At 33.6% G+C, this 17,652-nt stretch overlaps 3 protein-coding genes, 1 long non-coding RNA gene and 1 pseudogene across 5 annotated transcripts in view; 3 read left to right on the top strand and 2 right to left on the bottom strand.

Moving 5' to 3' along the window:
- Positions 1-17,652, bottom strand: part of LOC148575455 (G-type lectin S-receptor-like serine/threonine-protein kinase RKS1) — a 49,706-nt gene that overhangs the window by 29,426 nt on the left and 2,628 nt on the right. Inside the window, exons 5-7 of one of the 2 annotated variants that reach the window (XM_088504169.1) lie at positions 17,183-17,420; positions 16,956-17,103; positions 16,564-16,884 (exon numbers count right to left, since the gene is read on the bottom strand). In XM_088504169.1, the coding sequence (XP_088360295.1) occupies positions 16,582-16,884; positions 16,956-17,103; positions 17,183-17,420 (689 nt within the window). In that variant the 3' untranslated portion in view covers positions 16,564-16,581. Of the gene's footprint in view, positions 1-16,356; positions 16,885-16,955; positions 17,104-17,182; positions 17,421-17,652 lie in introns of those variants that run through there. The other variant, XM_021116554.2, reaches the window with a different exon arrangement.
- LOC107626243 (G-type lectin S-receptor-like serine/threonine-protein kinase RKS1) lies at positions 1,164-4,696 on the top strand. Its single transcript, XM_016329081.3, has 7 exons — positions 1,164-2,611; positions 2,687-2,818; positions 2,890-3,074; positions 3,180-3,390; positions 3,518-3,755; positions 3,880-4,030; positions 4,161-4,696. The coding sequence occupies exons 1-7, from the start codon at positions 1,294-1,296 to the stop codon at positions 4,473-4,475; spliced, it is 2,550 nt and encodes an 849-aa protein (XP_016184567.1). The 5' UTR covers positions 1,164-1,293; the 3' UTR covers positions 4,476-4,696.
- LOC148575458 (uncharacterized) lies at positions 5,191-7,562 on the top strand. The gene is made up of 2 exons (XR_015904992.1): positions 5,191-5,854; positions 7,307-7,562. It is a non-coding gene; the product is annotated as an uncharacterized LOC148575458 (long non-coding RNA).
- On the bottom strand, positions 9,522-10,031 carry LOC148575457 (uncharacterized). The gene has a single exon (XM_088506244.1). It carries the CDS (start codon positions 10,029-10,031, stop codon positions 9,522-9,524), a length of 510 nt encoding a protein of 169 aa, XP_088362370.1.
- LOC148575456 (S-locus-specific glycoprotein S13 pseudogene) lies at positions 12,165-12,908 on the top strand (annotated as a pseudogene).

The following is a 17,652-nucleotide window of genomic DNA, read 5'->3' as shown; positions in this document are numbered from 1 at the left end:
TTTCATCCCACGTGATGTTTAACAGCTAACTCAACACCTTAACATGACACGTTGGATTCTATCGTTAAAATTTTACGGAAGAAACTAACAGAAGGACTAAAATGACGAACATTTACAAAAGTTGGGGACTAATTACATAATTAAATTTTGTTGGAGACCAAAACGTCCACTTCAAAATTTTTTAGGGATCAATTTGAGTAAATACTCTTTTTATTTTCTTAACGGGATTTCAAAAGCTCCATATGATTAATTGAGAAGTAGCGTGTTTGAGGCCCTTGGAGTCATTATTAGTAGATGATCTCTCAATTCTTTGTGTGGTCTTAGATGCGAATTGAAGAGAAAGAAAGGAGAAGATTTAAATAACTATATATATTCACATTTCAGATTAAAATGATTTCATAGGAAAATAATGGATGAAAATAACTAAATAATTTGACATGTTTATGTTTAATTAAATTATTTAATATAATATATATTTATCAACATCTTAAAAGATTTATATATTATTTTTATGATAAAAATTCACATGTAATTGTATTTATTTAAAATTAATATTTAAAAATTATTACATAATTTAATAAATTTGACTAAATTATCATCTAATCATTATCACTTATAAACTTCACATAAAAACAGTTGTATATAAGTGATTATTTATTTTTAAAAAAGTATAAGTAGACAATGAAAATATTAAACAATGTGAACAATGAATATATCGGATGTTCAATTCAATAGGTGTGCGAATGATTATCTTAATATTAAAATTTAAGTAAATAATTTAAGAATATAATGTATTTTTATTTTATTAGACCAATTTTAGAATTTATTATTCACATTATTCACACAAAATCATTGTCTGTCTTTTATTTTTATACATTTTCATGTAAAAATTTATGCACAAATGACATGTGAATAGTAGTCAATATTAATCAATTATCCATTTTTTTAACTAAAAATCCGGTAATGCTGACTTAATAAAGATCCAAGCATGCTGGGATCGTCGTGTTTTTCATCAAGGCAATTAAAGCACGTACGGGATAAGAAGGATGTTATCTGTATCTGTTGCCAGCCACGTAGAAAAATAAAGCAAAAAGGTTTTAATGCCATGCAACTACCATCTATTCAATTTTCAGTTGCCTGTTCCATCAAACTCCCCATTTACGCATACATCCACATATTAAACTTAATTATCAAATAAATATCATTCACAATGCATATACAGGTTTAACATTATCATCAGAAAACTCCTTGTTTTCAGACTAGTTTCAACTTTCAACCAAAATATATAGAATCATGACGATATTTTCTTCTAATAAACTCCTGCTTTTCACGATGATCCTTTTCATCCCTTGTTGCCACTCACTTCATACCATAACCATAACACCAAACCAACCCCTCAAAGACGGCCACGTTCTTGTCTCCGAAGACAAAGGAACCTTCGCACTCGGTTTCTTCAGCCCCGCAAATTCCACAAGCCGCTACCTTGCTATATGGTACAACAAAATCTCACAACAAACCGTTGTTTGGGTTGCCAACAGAGACACTCCCCTTAACCACACTTCAGCTGTTCTCTCCATCAACAACCATGGAAACCTCGTCCTCCACCACCAAAACACCACCCCAAACCTCAACCCTCTTTGGTCCTCCAACGTCACTCTCTCATCTACCAACACTTCAGCCAAGCTTCTCGACACTGGAAACTTGATTCTAATCCAAAGAGGAAGAAGCAGCAACAATAATAGCAATAGCGACGATTTTGTTGTGTGGCAGAGTTTTGATTATCCCGGCAACACACTCCTTCCCTTCATGAAACTCGGATTGGACCGGAAAACCACCTTGGACCGGTTCCTCACATCATGGAAGTCCCAAACCGACCCGGGATCCGGGAATTTCACTTTCAGGATCGACCCGACAGGGTTCGCCCAACTGTTCCTGTACAAGAACAAGACAGCTGTATGGCGGGTCGGGTCATGGACGGGTGAAAGGCTGACCGGAGTGCCCGAGATGACTCCGAACTTTATCTTCAACATTAGCTTTGTTAGCGACACAAAGGAAGTTAGCATAATGTACGGAGTGAAGGACCCCAACGTGCTCTCCAGGATGGTGCTGGACGAGACGGGTCACGTGAGGAGGATGACGTGGCAAGCTCACGAGCTAAGATGGTTCGAATTCTGGTACGCGCCCAAGGAGCAGTGTGATAACTACAGGCAGTGCGGCTCAAACACCAACTGTGACCCGTATGAGGAGGACAAGTTCATGTGCAAGTGCCTGCCGGGGTTCGAGCCCAGGTTCGAGAGAGAGTGGTACCTTAGAGATGGGTCAGGTGGGTGCGTGAGGAAGGCTAACGTGTCCACGTGTCGAAGCGGGGAGGGGTTTGTTGAAGTGGCGCGTGTGAAGGTGCCGGATACTTCGAAGGCGCGTGTAGATGCGGGATTGAGCATGAAGGATTGCAGGGTGAAGTGTTTGGGAGACTGCTCGTGTGCGGCGTATACGAGTGCCAACGAGACTACTCACACTGGCTGCGTTACGTGGCATGCTAACATGGAGGATACTAGGACCTACACACAAGTCGGCCAAAATTTGTTCGTACGTGTCGCTGCAATTGAATTAGGTACCTTTGCTTCTTTTGCAAGAATGTCACACTTCACACTTGCCTTGTTTCTTCACTAATAATCACTATTTGCAGCTCAATATGCGAAAAATCGCCATGGTTCTCTAGGCAAGAAGGGGATGCTAGCACTTTCAGGAGTTTCAGCTTTCTTATTCTTGTTTCTGGTGGTCATGTTGGGCTATTGCTTTCTGAAATCCAAGAAACAAGGTAAGTTAAGAATTCTGCTCAAACTTGTCTTCATGCCTACTTTTCAAGTTGTTCAAATTTCATCATGGCAGGGAGAAGAACGGATCGCAAGTATTCATTTCGTCTTAGTTTTGAGGACTCTACCAATCTACAAGAATTTGATAGTACGCAAAATTCAGATTTACCATTCTTTGATCTAAGCTCAATAGCTGCTGCAACAGATAATTTCTCCCCTGACAATAAACTTGGTCAAGGTGGATTTGGTTCTGTATATAAGGTACCCTTTCTTTTCTTCTTAAGTTATACAATTCTTCTAAGTAGATTGAAAATTTTAGGTAGAGCAATTAATAACTACCATGCTGACTCTTACTAATTACTTCAGGGGCTATTGAATAATGGAAAGGAAATTGCAGTGAAGAGATTGTCTAAAAATTCTGGACAGGGCATAGACGAGTTTAAAAATGAAGTTGTTTTGATTTCAAAGCTTCAACATCGAAATCTTGTGAGAATCTTAGGTTGTTGCATTCAAGGAGATGAGAAGATGCTAATATACGAATACTTGCCTAACAAAAGCTTAGATTCTTTTATTTTTGGTAATGTCTTCTTCTTACCTTTGTTTGAATAGTACTTCAGTTCTCACTTTGAGAAAACCCTGTCACTTCCTAATCCAACAACATGCTTCACTTACACAATTTTTAACGTTTTGGCTTTTGAGTACAGACGAATCTAAAAAGTCACAGTTAGATTGGAAGAAACGATTTCAAATTATATGTGGAATTGCTAGAGGAATGTTATATCTTCATCATGATTCACGACTAAGAATCATTCATAGAGATTTAAAGACTAGCAATGTCTTGTTAGATTCTGAATTGAATCCTAAAATTGCCGATTTTGGAATGGCAAGAATATTTGGCGGAAATCAAGTTGAAGCAAATACTAACCGTGTTGTTGGAACCTAGTAAGTATTACTTCATAATCCAAAAACATTAAAATTAGCTTCATTTCATTGCACGGTTACTTGTTAGTTATCTCTTTCTTTTTCGGATAACTGATAAAATCTTTTATATATTTTGTTTTTAAAGTGGATATATGTCACCGGAATATGCTATGGAAGGACAATTTTCAATTAAGTCTGATGTATATAGTTTTGGAGTTTTGCTCCTAGAAATCATTACGGGCAGAAAGAATAGTGGTCAATACGACGACATTACTACGACAAATTTAGTCGGCCATGTAAGTTTAATTTTACGAGAATCATGGCTCCAATTTAAATTTGAGAAGGAGCCTTAAACCTTTTAACAGAAAGTGTGCATATCAGAACTATATTGATCAACTAGTAATTTGAATTAATTAATTAATGCAGATATGGGATCTGTGGAAAGATGGGAGAGCCATGGAGATTGTTGATGAATGTTTATTGGAAGAGTCGTCATGTTGTGAGCATGAAGTCCAAAGATGCATACAAATTGGACTTTTGTGCGTTCAAGATTACCCCACAGACAGGCCATCAATGGCAGCAGTTGTTTCCATGATGGGAAATGACTCAGCCCTTCCTTCTCCAAAACATCCAGCATTTATTTTCAAGAGGGGCAAAAATTATGAGAGTTCAGATCCATCGACCAGTGACGGTGTTTATTCAGTCAACGACGTAAGTATGACCATCATTGAAGCTCGCTAAAGGCCCCACAACGCTCTTTAATTCCGTTCATACAATAATCCGGTATAGAAATAAGTATATACTCATTTGCTACACAACTTTTTCGAACACCATGAACAATCATCAATCAAATAAAATCACATTATACCTCCGAATTACCCACTTAAATCTTAATATTAGAATAACTATCCGTACACATAGTGAAATGAACATTCGATATATCTATTGTTCACATTATTTAATATTTTTATTATCTACTTATATATATATATATTTTTTTGGTAAGCTCTAATACATAGAAATTCGTTTGCTCTTAATTATAAACAAATAAATATTCTCTTTTTAAAAATGCGAAATTTGTAATAGTTAGTTGCTGAGCATAATTGTGGCCAAGTATCATTATCTGCATTGACAATTTCTTGGACGATCCGCTACATCTGTTGTTACTACTATTAAACAGTCCCACAAATGAAGAAAAAAAAAGGCACCACTTTTGAATTGGGAACAGAAACATATATAATACTGCAATCTGCGTTGCTCATCAAAATGTCAAATAAAAATAAAGAAACCGCTGTTATATATTAAGAGCCCTCAATTTAACTGAAGATAAGTTTAGTCACCAAAAAAAAAACTGAAGATAAGTTTCAAGGATTCAGATGCTCTACTAAGCTAAAATATATATTTAGCTCGTAATTTCATATTTGATTTTAAAACTCCTTTTTTTTGGTATTTATAATTTTATATAAAGAGTTTAACTAAAAAATCAAATTTTTAACTAATATTAATTAGTTTTTAAATTTTTTATTCTAAATTTAAATCACAAATCTTGAATTCTAAATTCCAATGTTCTGAAAATCGGTTCGAATCGGCCGGTCGAACCGGTTGAACCGCGAACCGATGAGAAATACGATTCGGTTATATGTTAAAACCGAAAAAAATGAAAACCGTTGTTGAACCGCTAAACCGGCCGGTAACCGGTCAGTCGAACCGAACCGGGACCCGGCCGGTTTTTTTCACTTTGCCCAAAAACTCTCAAAACGCGTCGTTTAGCACTCAGTAACCCCAACCTTACCCGTTACCAACCCTAACTCACTCCAACACTCTCTCCAACGGCGCAGCAACAGACCCTCCCTCGTCCTTCCCATCACCCTCGAGCTAACCGTTCCTCTCAACGTCGGCGAGCTCAGTCCCTCCTTTTCGTTCAGCCGCCGGACTACTCCTGACGCCGTCGCTGGTTGGAGCTTCGAAGCTCACTCAGTCCCTCACTCAGCTAACGTTTCAGACTCTCAGCAGTGGAAGCATAGTCGCTGGGTTCGTCTCCTGCCTCCGTCGCGAAGCTTTGTTCCACCGTCGCCAGCTCTCCGTTTCCAGCGCCGTCATCCTTCCTTGCATTTGAATCTGTAATTGAGCCTCTGTTTGATTTTGATTCTGATCTGTTTTTATTCTGAACTTTTTTATTCTGATTGTTGGTTTGATTCTGATTTATTTTTATTCTTCCGTCGTCCTCCCTATTGTTGATTCTGATTTGTTCTTTGGTTGGGTTGTTAATTTTATTTTTTTTACTTTGAACTTTTTGTTCTGATTTTTTTATTAGTTGCCAAATCAGAAGGTACAATTTAGTATTACTGTTATGGCTGATTTGGATTTGCTGAGGAAGATTCAAGATTTATTATCCCTCTCTTGAGTTGAATGAAGTTTTTGTCAAAGTTAAAAGAATGTATCTGAGCAATTGCAACATGCATTGTTACTATTACACACAGCAATTTGATGATTTGTTTGATCTTTGTTGCCTGTGTTGGTATGTGTTGATGGCCTGGAGTTTTGAGCTATTTGTTAAATATGAGTTTAGATTGTGATAAATTTTGATAATTGTTATGTTTTGAGAAAGTTTAGCTCAGTGATTACGATGAGCTTAATTGCAGAAGAGGTCTTGCTACTTTGTTGAATTTTGAGGTATACATACTTGCTTCTCTCGCTGTCTTTGTCTGTCGATCCTTCTGCAACCATTGTCTCTTTTATAGTGATATCTGATATGTGGTCAAATTGCTTCTCTTTAATATCATGGTTACTAAAATTCAATTAATCTTTCCCCTAATCTGATGAGAACTCGATCAACCAAATTGGATTTCAATAGAACAGTTACATAAATATAAAGACATAGAATTGAAACTGAAATTGAAATTTATAATCAGACATGGAATTACAATCGACAGATTTGAAAAAGAAATAATAAACGGGGATACTTATCCCCTTATATAACCTACATGCTTGTTACATATACTTAGAGAAATAATATCCGAGGATACTTATATAACCTACATGCTTGTTACATAGATCTAGAGAAACTTACAGTATATGCTTAATCGAACTAAACAGCTCTAATAAAATCTATGACAAAGAAGGGGTTTTAACTTTTAACAAGAGTAATTGTAGTGAGAACATGTATGTAGTGAAGCTATGCGAACTCTGATTCAAGTAATTCAACCGTGAACTGAAATGGTGATATAGTGATATAGTTTTTTTGTGAACTGTGAAGTGTGAACTGATATAGTGATATAGTGATTGAATAAATAATTGAATATTGTTCTTGCTATTTTAATTTTCAGTTTTGATTGATCTTATTAACTTGTTAATTTGATAAATTATTGTTTTGGTGTTGTTCTTGACCTTTTGACTTTTATATTGTGTTTTGCTGTTGTTGATTTAATAAGTTGTTCATTGAGTGGAAGATGAAAATTTGCCATGATAAACCTACTCTTGCCATGTTAAACCTGTCATGTTAAACCTACTCAATTCATTTCATTATTGGCATTCATAACAAGGCCTCTCATCTCCTCTGGTTGTTCTGTTAGGCATATCCACAAACAAGTCTCGCAAGCCACAAGGGTTTACATAAGTGAGGGATTAATGTAGCAAAACTGCAGCAAGTTATAGCGGATTTTGATGATTGATGATAAACTTAGATGTTGTCATTTTATGTTTGGTTGGTTGTTTTTGTTATTTGATTTTTGAGTATGTATTTGAATGAGATTATAACATTTTGGTTTATGTAGTACTTTTAATTTGGATGATATTTTAAAATTTATATTAGACTATAATTATGTTTTAGTGTGTTTATTTATATTTTATTTATTATTTTATTATAAAACGGTTTTTTCGGTTCAATCACGGTCAAACCGGTTGAACCTATAAACCAGTAAACCAGTAACTAAAACGGTTCGATGATCGGTTCGGTTTTCAGAACCTTGCTAAATTCTAATCTTAAATCTTAATTCTAAATTTTAAATCATATTAAAAAAATAAACGTACAAAAATAATTTTACAATAAAAATTAATTAGTATTGACTAATTAAAAATTAATTGTTTATATTTAATTTTATAGATAATAATTTATAGCTCAACATTGAATCTAAATATGGACCAAAAGAATATATTAATAATGAAAAGCCAAAACTAGAAGGGATAAAAAAAAAACTTTTGAAGGACCAAATCAAGATAAGACACATTTATCATTGTAATATTAAAAAAAAAAATTTAAATCTTAAAATAGTAATCAAATAAATAGATGTCACTGCAATGATTTCACATCAACGCTACGTAACCAATATCCCTTGATAGTAGTTTCATCTCAGGGATAGTTGGATCCTGCATCTGCAACATTTCTGAGGAATAAATATTCAATCCATAGCCCCAACTTGGTCAACTTAACACATCGTCCTCGGACGTAATCCGAGCTCAAATAACTTTTTTGGTAATCTGATGGGGCCTAAGCCCAACACAAAAAAAGAAAGCAAACTAACTAGTGGGTCTGGAGACTCTACAATCCTACTCCATAAAGATCTCTAAATTTGGCTCAGATTTATCATTTATCAATAAAACTATATTCAAATGGTTTGTTCAAACGCCGATGAGTCTTAGTTTAAGTGGCATAAGTTTTTCTTTAATCTGAGCTCAAATATATAGTAGTCTATAAGCTTGCATTTTATAAGGTAGCATTTGGTGGAGAGACAGAGACGAAAAGACTGAGACGGGGAGACAGAGACTAAGAGACAGGGATTGAAATAAATCTCAGTATTCTGTTTGGTGCAAAATGGGAGACAAGAATTGAAACAAGAATGAAACTCTAATTTAATTTACACAAAAAGTAAAATTGGAATTAATTAATTGAAATGAAAGAATTTTAGGTATAAAATGTTATTAAAGTTTCAATCTCCAACTCTAAAAATTTCAGTCCCTTGTGTCCCTACTTTTTGGAGGTACTGAAATACTGAAATTTTAGAGAGACAGAAATTTTAGTACCAGTCTCTGAACTAACAAACACGATACTGAATCTCAGTCTTTCAGTCCCTATCTCAGTACCTCAAAACAAACGCTGCCTTAAATACTTTGCCCTGGCCCATTGTGGAACTTGCCTGGAATGTAACCACACTCTCAATGAACCATGCATGATTCGGATTATCGGTCAGAAGTTTTGTAACTCTTTTATTATAAACATAATCACAATTTATAGAGACATAAAAAATGTTATACGTATGTCAAAATTAATCATTATGTATATATAAATAAATACACGTTATTTAATTTATTTCTAATATATTTTATATTTTAATATATATTTTTATACTAATAACTAATTTTGATAACTAATTTTAGCGTATATTTCTGATATAGTTCTAATTTTCACATATACAAATAACAACAGTAAAGTATCATCCAAATATAATTATGAGATTTAGTGGTATGTAAGTGATGTGGTATATATATGCATTGAGAAAGTATGAGGTTTTAGGGATGGATGCTATGGACACATGTAGTGGATTCATCAGGACTAGTAGGGCAATGTTATCGTCCTGAAATGGCTCTGACTCTCCGAGGTGCATTCAAATTGGATTATTGTGTGTGCAAGAAAATGTGAACAGTAGTAGACCTTCCATATTAGAAGTTGTTGTAATGCTTTTTTTTTTTTTAATCAAAGGGAGCTCAACACAGCAGAGTGGAGCAGATAGTAAAGTTATAGTAAGAATAAAACAAGATAACATATAATTCTTAGACACTGTGACCCGGCCATCAACATCCAAAGGGCTCAGCACCACTCCATTCTTCGTAGAACGTAAACGATCTGTTAATAATGTCCCCTACTCTTGAACTCTTATTTCGGAAGAGCCTGTCATTCCTTTCTAGCCAAATTGTCCAGATAACAGCAAAGAATCTAGTGAACCATCTCTTCCTATCTACCTTCCTTCCTGTAAAGCTCGTCCAACTCTCAAAATGTTCCTTCAAAGTACCCGGAAAGCTCCACCTTTGTTGAAAGGCCATTAGCCAAGCACACCACACCTGCCATGTAATCTCACAACTAAGAAACAGATGATACGCGGTTTTCACAGGCTTACCACAGAGAAGACACCTATTGTCCTGCTGGTCAATAACCCGTAATCTGCACAGTCGATCCTTTGTGTTGACCCTTCCGACTAACACAAACCAAGAAAGGAGTTCAACCCTCGGGGGGACAAATCCTTTCCAAACTGCACTAGTGAAGCTATAGCTGGTAACCTCCTCCGGTAGGACTTCCTCCTGCATCATCGCACAAAGGATTTTGTTGAGTAGTCACCTGTTTTATCAAATTTCCATACCACACTATCTTCCCTTCCATTTGTAAGCTTGAATGACTGTAAGATCTCATGAAGCTGGTGTACTAAGTCCAACTCCCACTGGAACAACTCTCTCCTCCACTGGAAACTCCAAATCCACACTAGCCCATCCCAAAAGCCACAGTCTGCTATCACAGATTCATGAAGAGTTGAGACCGAGAAAAGCCTAGGAAACATATCTTTCAATACTCCAGCCGGTAGCCATCTATCTTCCCAGAATCGGATTGTTCTGCCATTCCCTAACTCCATCGACAACCCACTGATAATCAGATCTCTCAGCCCCGGCTTACTAACTTGTAGCTGGCATATATCCTTCCAAGGACCCCCTCGCGTGGGAGTAGGTTGTCCTCCCACCATTCTTGCAGGATGCATATTATTACAAGAGCACACCACTTTCTTCCATAAGGGACAGTCTTCTTTTGAGAACCTCCACCACCACTTAAACAGCAATGCAGTATTTCGAATCACCGCATCCCCAACTCCCAACCCACCTGCCTTCTTTGGAGCCATAACCACTTCCCACTTCACGAGCGGTACCCCGTATCTCCCATCCTCAGTACTCCATAGGAACCGTCGTTGCAGGGAAATTAGCTTCTCTGCCACTGTCTTTGGCATCTTATATAAATTGAGGTAGTAAATCGGCAAGCTACTAAGAACCGCCTTAATTAGGACCAGCTTACCTGCTTTGTTAAAAGTTTTTGCTTTCCACAAACTCAGTTTGTCTTCCACCTTATCAATCACCAGTTTTCATGTCTTAACCAGTCTCGGATTTGCTCCCAGGAAATGCCCAGATATCTGACTGGTAATGAAGCCTCTTTACAACCCAGTAACCGACACATCCTCCGGACCCACATCCTCTCACAGCTGACCGGTATAAGGCTGGACTTTTCAAAATTAATGGCCAATCCCGACATGAGTTCGAAGCATCTGAGTAGCGGATGATAATTCCTGAGGGCTAGATAACCAATGCCTGCTTTTATTTATTTAGTGTCTTGCAAGAAGAAGCAACATCTAGTGGAGGATCTTCAGTAAATAAAAGAGTTAATATTCAATTTGATTCCTAAACTTATACGTGAGTCTCAATTTAGTTTTTAAAGTTTTAATTTTCTCTATCTAATCCCCAAATTTTATAAACGTGTTTTACATTAGTTCTTGGGATAATTTTCAGTACAAAAATGTTAATGAAGCGTTGATATAAATAGCCAAATATTATGTTAAAACCCATAAAATAATGCAATTAGATAAAATTTCAATAAATATTATTTATGATGTTGTTTTTGAATTATTTGAGTGTCAAAACAAAAATGATATTCTTTTACAGTGTCTAACATAGCACCCTGTGGTCCATAATAACGTTCTATTAACATATGTATATTGATCATTATTTCAAGAACTAACATAAATTATATTCACAAAATTTAAAGAGTAAATAAAGATAATTAAAATTTGAAAGACTGGTACAAATTTAAGGACTAACTAAAAACAACGACTATCATCACGGGTCGATGATAAACACATTCACATGTATAATGTGATTGGCCTTCTCTCTCATAAAACAAAATTCCTATTTATTCTCTACACACCTTCTCCCCTTGGTATTTGGGACGTACTTTCGTGGTAATGATTTGAGTTAAAGAAAAGAAAGTGGATATTGTAAGCTAAGGGATAATAGTTAGTTGAAGAGTATGTTGATGGTTATGCTTAGCTGTAATTAGAGCTTCCTTCCATTCTCATACCTGGCATCCATCTCTATATTATTAGCTGACTCCTCTGGCTCCTTGATGAGCATTATTTTCAATTCTCTTGTATGTTTGCGTTTTTGTCAGCTCATGACACATAAAACATTAAATAAAAATGAGTTATTTATGCATTTTTATACTACTTTATCATCAACAACTTGTTGTACGTGCGGGGCACATTAGAATCATGAGGGGCCTCTATGTCTGCGGAGAAAAAATGAATGCTAGTTTCGGAAAAGAATTCGTAGTCCTTCCCTGCCATTGACTTCTCATTACATTATTCCTCAATTTTCGGATCAAATTAATTAGCAGTGCACAGCATAATGGGTTTTCTTGGTATGAGTTTCCAAAGCCGACAGACACTAAACTCCAACATCATAATAATGAGTCCCTTCTTTCTACTGTCATTACTCCTTGTTGCAACTCACTTCACACCATAACACCAAACCAACCTCTCAAAGACGGCGACCTTCTTGTCTCCCAAGGAAGAGGAACCTTTGCACTCGGTTTCTTCAGCCCTCCAAATTCTCAACAACATCTCACAACAAACCGTTGTTTGGGTGGCCAACAGAGACACCCCTCTTAACACCACTTCAGGTCTTCTCTCCATCAACAACCATGGAAACCTCGTACTCCACGACCGTAACCCTCTTTGGTCCTCAGACGTTTCTGTCCCATCTATATCTACCAACGCTTCAGCTAAGCTCTTAGACACGGGAAATTTGGTTTTGACCATCAACAACAACAACAGCGACCAAGTCTTGTGGCAGAGTTTTGATTACCCTGGCAACACTTACCTTCCCTACATGAAACTCGGATTCGACCGTAAAACCGGCTTGAACCGGTTTCTAACGTCATGGAAATCCCGGAACGACCCGGTAACCGGTAACGCTACATACAGGATGGACCGGACCGGGTTGCTGCCGCAACTATTTCTATACACGAACAATGCTCCCTTGATGCGGGTTGGGCCGTGGACGGGTCTAAGATTGAGCGGGGCAGCGGAGATGACTCAAGACTTCATCTTCAGCTTCTTCTTCATCGACGATTCAAACGAGGTTTCATAAATCTACAGAGTGAACGACCCAAACCTGCTTTCGATCTCTGTGCTGGAGGAAACCGGGTACCTAAGGCGGTTAGTATGGCAAGCTCACGAGGGGAAGTGGTTCGAGCTCTGGAACGGTCCACGGGAAGAGTGTGACCACTACAGAAGGTGCGGGTCGAATTCCGTTTGTAACCCTTATCATGAAGAGACGTTCTTTAACATATCTCAATTTCATAATATATAAGGTATCTCTTCTTTAACATATCTCAATTTCATAATATATATTAGATATGAAATTCTAAATTTAAACATCGCCATAGAAAATGCCAGAGAAAACTTATGTAGATTAATCAAGCTAAGTTTAGAGAAAATATTAGCAAACTATTTTTTTTCCATTAAAGTTGTCTCATTTTTAATCTTCATCGATAAAAAATTATTGAATAAGTATATATATATATAGTGACTACTCAAATGAAAATTGAGATCGTGTATTATATAATTTGACATATTTTTAAATAAAATTTAATATAATATGTGTCTATATTTTAACTACTATATTTATATGAAAACAACTTTAACTTATTTAAATAGTAAGCTAAATATATATATTATATGAAAAACTAATAGATAGAAAGGTTGAAATATTTTTATGAGAATAGAAAATAAATAATTAGGATAGCAATAGGTACAGTAGGGTAGGGTTCGTATCCAATTCAAATTTTATTCGTGGATTGAATTTTTCACTAAAACTCAATCCTACTATTGTATCTGTAGATTTATAATATGCTAATTCTAACTTTATTCGCCCTTAATCTGTAAATATTCAATCCTACTACTCACGGATCATAAAAAAATATAATATTCAATAACCTAATGAGATCTTAAAGTTATGATTTGATATTTATATATCACTAATTAAACAGATTTGTTTTTTATATAAACAAAAGTATTAAATTTTTAATTAATGATCTTAACTTAATGGTTAAAAACTTTTTATATAAATGAAATTTTTTGGTTTGAGATTCACCCCTAACACATTTTATATATCCAATCTCACTAGGTAATCAATAAAAGTCTAGCCATAACAAACCAATAAATATTTTTGAATTACATTTTATACTAATTAATTATCATTAATTAATGAATATTTAAATTTTATTTTTAAAAATATAAAATTAATGATTATTAATTGTAATTGTTTAAAATTGGTTAATTAAAAATTATTTACCTATATTTTTTCTTTATATATATATATATATATATATATATATATATATATAGAGGAGAGGTCTTTAGTGGCTAAGATTATAGTAGTTAAGAATAGCTAAAATTTGATTGACCTATAAATATATGATATGTGGAGACTGAAAAGTAACATACAGGTTGGGTTTGATCACGTTACATGTTAGGAATTACTGCAGGGTAAAGTAGTGGGCTTTTTATGTGAAAAAAAAAAACTATATTGAGTGAATAACACTAAAAATTGAAAATCCATTAAATATTGGATCAATAAAAATTCTTTAATTATTAATTTATTATCTATTATCTATTATATATTACTAATTTTATAACCAAAATATATCACATGTCACTCTTTTATTGCAATTGAAATTCAATCTTTTCCTTTAAAATTAGAGTGTTCTCTCCCTCCAAAGATTCAATTATTTAAAAAAAATAATTTTTAAAGAAAGAGATATAAAATTAATTAATAGTTATATTAATAGTTATAAAATTAACTTAAAATTAATTTTTTAAATAATTAAATCTTTATTCTAATTAATTAATTATTAATTACAATATTAGTATTCTCTTCAAATTATATATATAAATATTTAAAGAAAGAAATGTACAAATATATATTAAAAAAATAAATGGTAAAATTTTAAAACTAAAAAAAATAAAAATATATAATAATAATAAGAAAAAGTATAGGGTACTAATACATTATCTGCCAACTTATTACCAATAATAATTAATTATTATATTTTAAACACATGTATAAGGAGACACATCTAGGAAATACATCTATAAAGACACTTTTATTAAACACAGTTATAAAAAAGACATTTTTATTAGACACATACGTAAAGACACTTCTATTAAATACAGTCATAAACAAGAGTTGGCAGAAGTTGGCAGAAATATTGTTGGTAATGTAGCGGGATTGTAATAATAATAATAATAATAATAATAATAATAATAATAATAATAATAATAATAACATATTTTTTATGTCAATAATATTACGGAATTATTTTTTAATTATATTTAATTATAAATTTAATATATTTTTTATAGTTTTGTGAATTTATTTGAATTATATTATTTTATTAATTTAATTTTTTGTTGAACACAAATGTAGAGAGAAATAGAAAATGAGAGAGAAAAGAGAGAGAAAGATAAAGAAGAAGGAGAGAAGAAGAGAGTTTGTTAATTTTTAAAAAAATATTTTATTTTAATTGTAATGAAAGAATATCTTATGACATATTTTCATTTGTAAAATTAGTTATATAAGATATAAATTATAAGTTATATATAGAGTGGAAGGATAAAGAAGGGGAGAGAGATAGATAAGAGGATAGAAGAAAGAAGTTTATTAATTTTTGAAAAAAAATATTTTATTTCAATTTTAATAAAAAAATGTCATGCAATATATTTTGGTTGTTAAACTAGTAATATAATATAGCTATGTTTTAATTTCAATATTTTAATTTTAATTTTAATTTTAATTTTAATTATAATTAAAGAAGGTGATATTGTATATTTTGATTTTATAAAATTAGTAATATATAATAAATAATAGATAATAGATTAATAATTAAGAAGTTTTATTGACCCAACATTGTAATGAGTTTTTAATTTTTAGTGTTACCCACTCAAAAAATACTAATAGAATTTTTTTTCTATAGAAAAGGCCCACACAATATATATATATATATATATAATTTTGGTCAATTCATTTCTTACTTTACGTCATTCCTAACATATAACGTGATCAAATCTATTAATAACCTGTAAACTACTCTCTTCCGACCAGATTGGGTACCCGCAAATAAGCTTGCTGCTGCCACCCCTATAAATAACTAGTTAACATGTTGCTTAATTAAAAGAATATAATTTATAACAAATATTGAAAATTAAAAAAAAAAATTAAAAAATTTACAAATATTTCAGGGTTGCTTAATTGATGGAAGAGAAATAGCAGTAAAACGATTATCCAAAAATTCAGGTCAAGGAACCGAAGAATTTAAAAATGAAGTTACCCTATTAGTGAAACTTCAACACAGAAATCTTGTGAGACTGTTGGGTTGTTGCTTTGAGAAAGAAGAAAGAATGTTGATTTATGAATATCTTCCGAACAAAAGTTTGGACTTCTTTGATTGTTAACGTTATTCTTCTATTACGTTCATTTACTAAAAAGAAATTGAAATTCAATGGTTCATTTTCAGATGAAACTCAAAGATCATTACTAAATTGGGATCAACGTTTTGAAATTATTTTTGGAATTGCTCGAGGAATATTATATCTTCATCAAGATTCGAGACTAAAAATAATTCATAGAGATCTAAAAGCTAGCAATGAATCCCAAAATTTCAGATTTTGGAATGGCTAAAATATTTGGTGAAGATCAAATTCAAGCAAGAACAAGAAGAGTAGTTGGAACATAGTAAGTGTACAAATGTTGGAGGTGGATTTTATCTAGCAGAGATGGTAGTTACTGTCACTTCATTTACTGAAGATCCTCCTCCAGATGTTGATGAATCTTTCATGTCCAGGTTGCCATTGAATAAAAATGCTGGCTTCTGAGGTGAACAAATAGGTGCTTCATTGCATAGCATGAAAACAACTTCTAACATGGAAGGTCTATTGTTGATGCTTTCTTGCACACACAAGAGTCCAATTTGAATGCACCTCAGTGCTATTTCAGGAGGATAAGATTGGCCTAGTGTTGAATCTACAACATCCAAGGCCCTTCCTTCAGTCCAAAGTTTCCACACCTACAAATTCATAACAAAATCTGTGTCAGTAATGTGTTTGCCATTTTTAAGAATACTTCTTGTTTACTTACATATCCAATTAAGGAGGCTGCTCTTCCTTTTTCACAATTTGTATTTCTTTTTCCAGCAATAATCTCCAATAACAAGACTCCGAAACTGAAGACATCTGATTTTGTAGAGTATCGTCCTTCCATTGCATATTCAGGTGACATATAACCACTGTAATTGTTTAGAATGATTAGATGACTATTAAAATGCAATTAGTTTTTCTATTCTTGGTATATGTATTGATACTTACTAGGTTCCAACTACTTTTTTTGTACTTGCATGGATTTGTTCTTCTCCAAATATTCTAGCCATTCCAAAGTCTGAGATTTTGGGATTCATTACAGCATCAAGAAGAACATTGCTGGCTTTTAGATCTCTGTGAATTATTTTCAATCTTGAATCTTGATGAAGATACAATACACCTCGAGCAATTCCCGAAATAATTTTAAAGCGTTGACCCCAATCTAACGATGATCTTCGAACTTCATCTACAATGAACCATTGGTATTTTAAAAAATTGGAATGCCATGGTTAATATTAGTTACAATTCACATTTTATTTTATCAATAAATGCCAAAATGAGAGGAGTTTATCTAGTCAGCAGATATGTAGCATTTCTTACTAAATTAGAAGATATTGAAGTGAAAATGGAGAATAGTAGATGGTGATTCCAATGGAGGTCATCTATTAAAGCTATGAGAGCTATTTTTGTGCACAGTC

Source organism: Arachis ipaensis, chromosome B2 (assembly GCF_059453495.1).
Source record: "Arachis ipaensis isolate K30076 ecotype BB chromosome B2, ASM5945349v1, whole genome shotgun sequence".
NCBI classification, from domain to species: domain Eukaryota; kingdom Viridiplantae; phylum Streptophyta; class Magnoliopsida; order Fabales; family Fabaceae; genus Arachis; species Arachis ipaensis.
The sequence above is the reverse complement of the archived record's forward strand: the minus strand, read 5'-3'. Positions and strand labels throughout refer to the sequence as shown.

Coding starts and splice junctions, on each gene's coding strand:
- LOC148575457 (XM_088506244.1), bottom strand. CDS start 10,031: ATGCAGGAGGAAGTCCTACCGGAGGAGGTTACCAGCTATAGCTTCACT.
- LOC107626243 (XM_016329081.3), top strand. CDS start 1,294: ATGACGATATTTTCTTCTAATAAACTCCTGCTTTTCACGATGATCCTT. Junction 2,819..2,889: donor TCTGAAATCCAAGAAACAAG/GTAAGTTAAGAA, acceptor TCATCATGGCAG/GGAGAAGAACGGATCGCAAG. Junction 3,075..3,179: donor GATTTGGTTCTGTATATAAG/GTACCCTTTCTT, acceptor TAATTACTTCAG/GGGCTATTGAATAATGGAAA.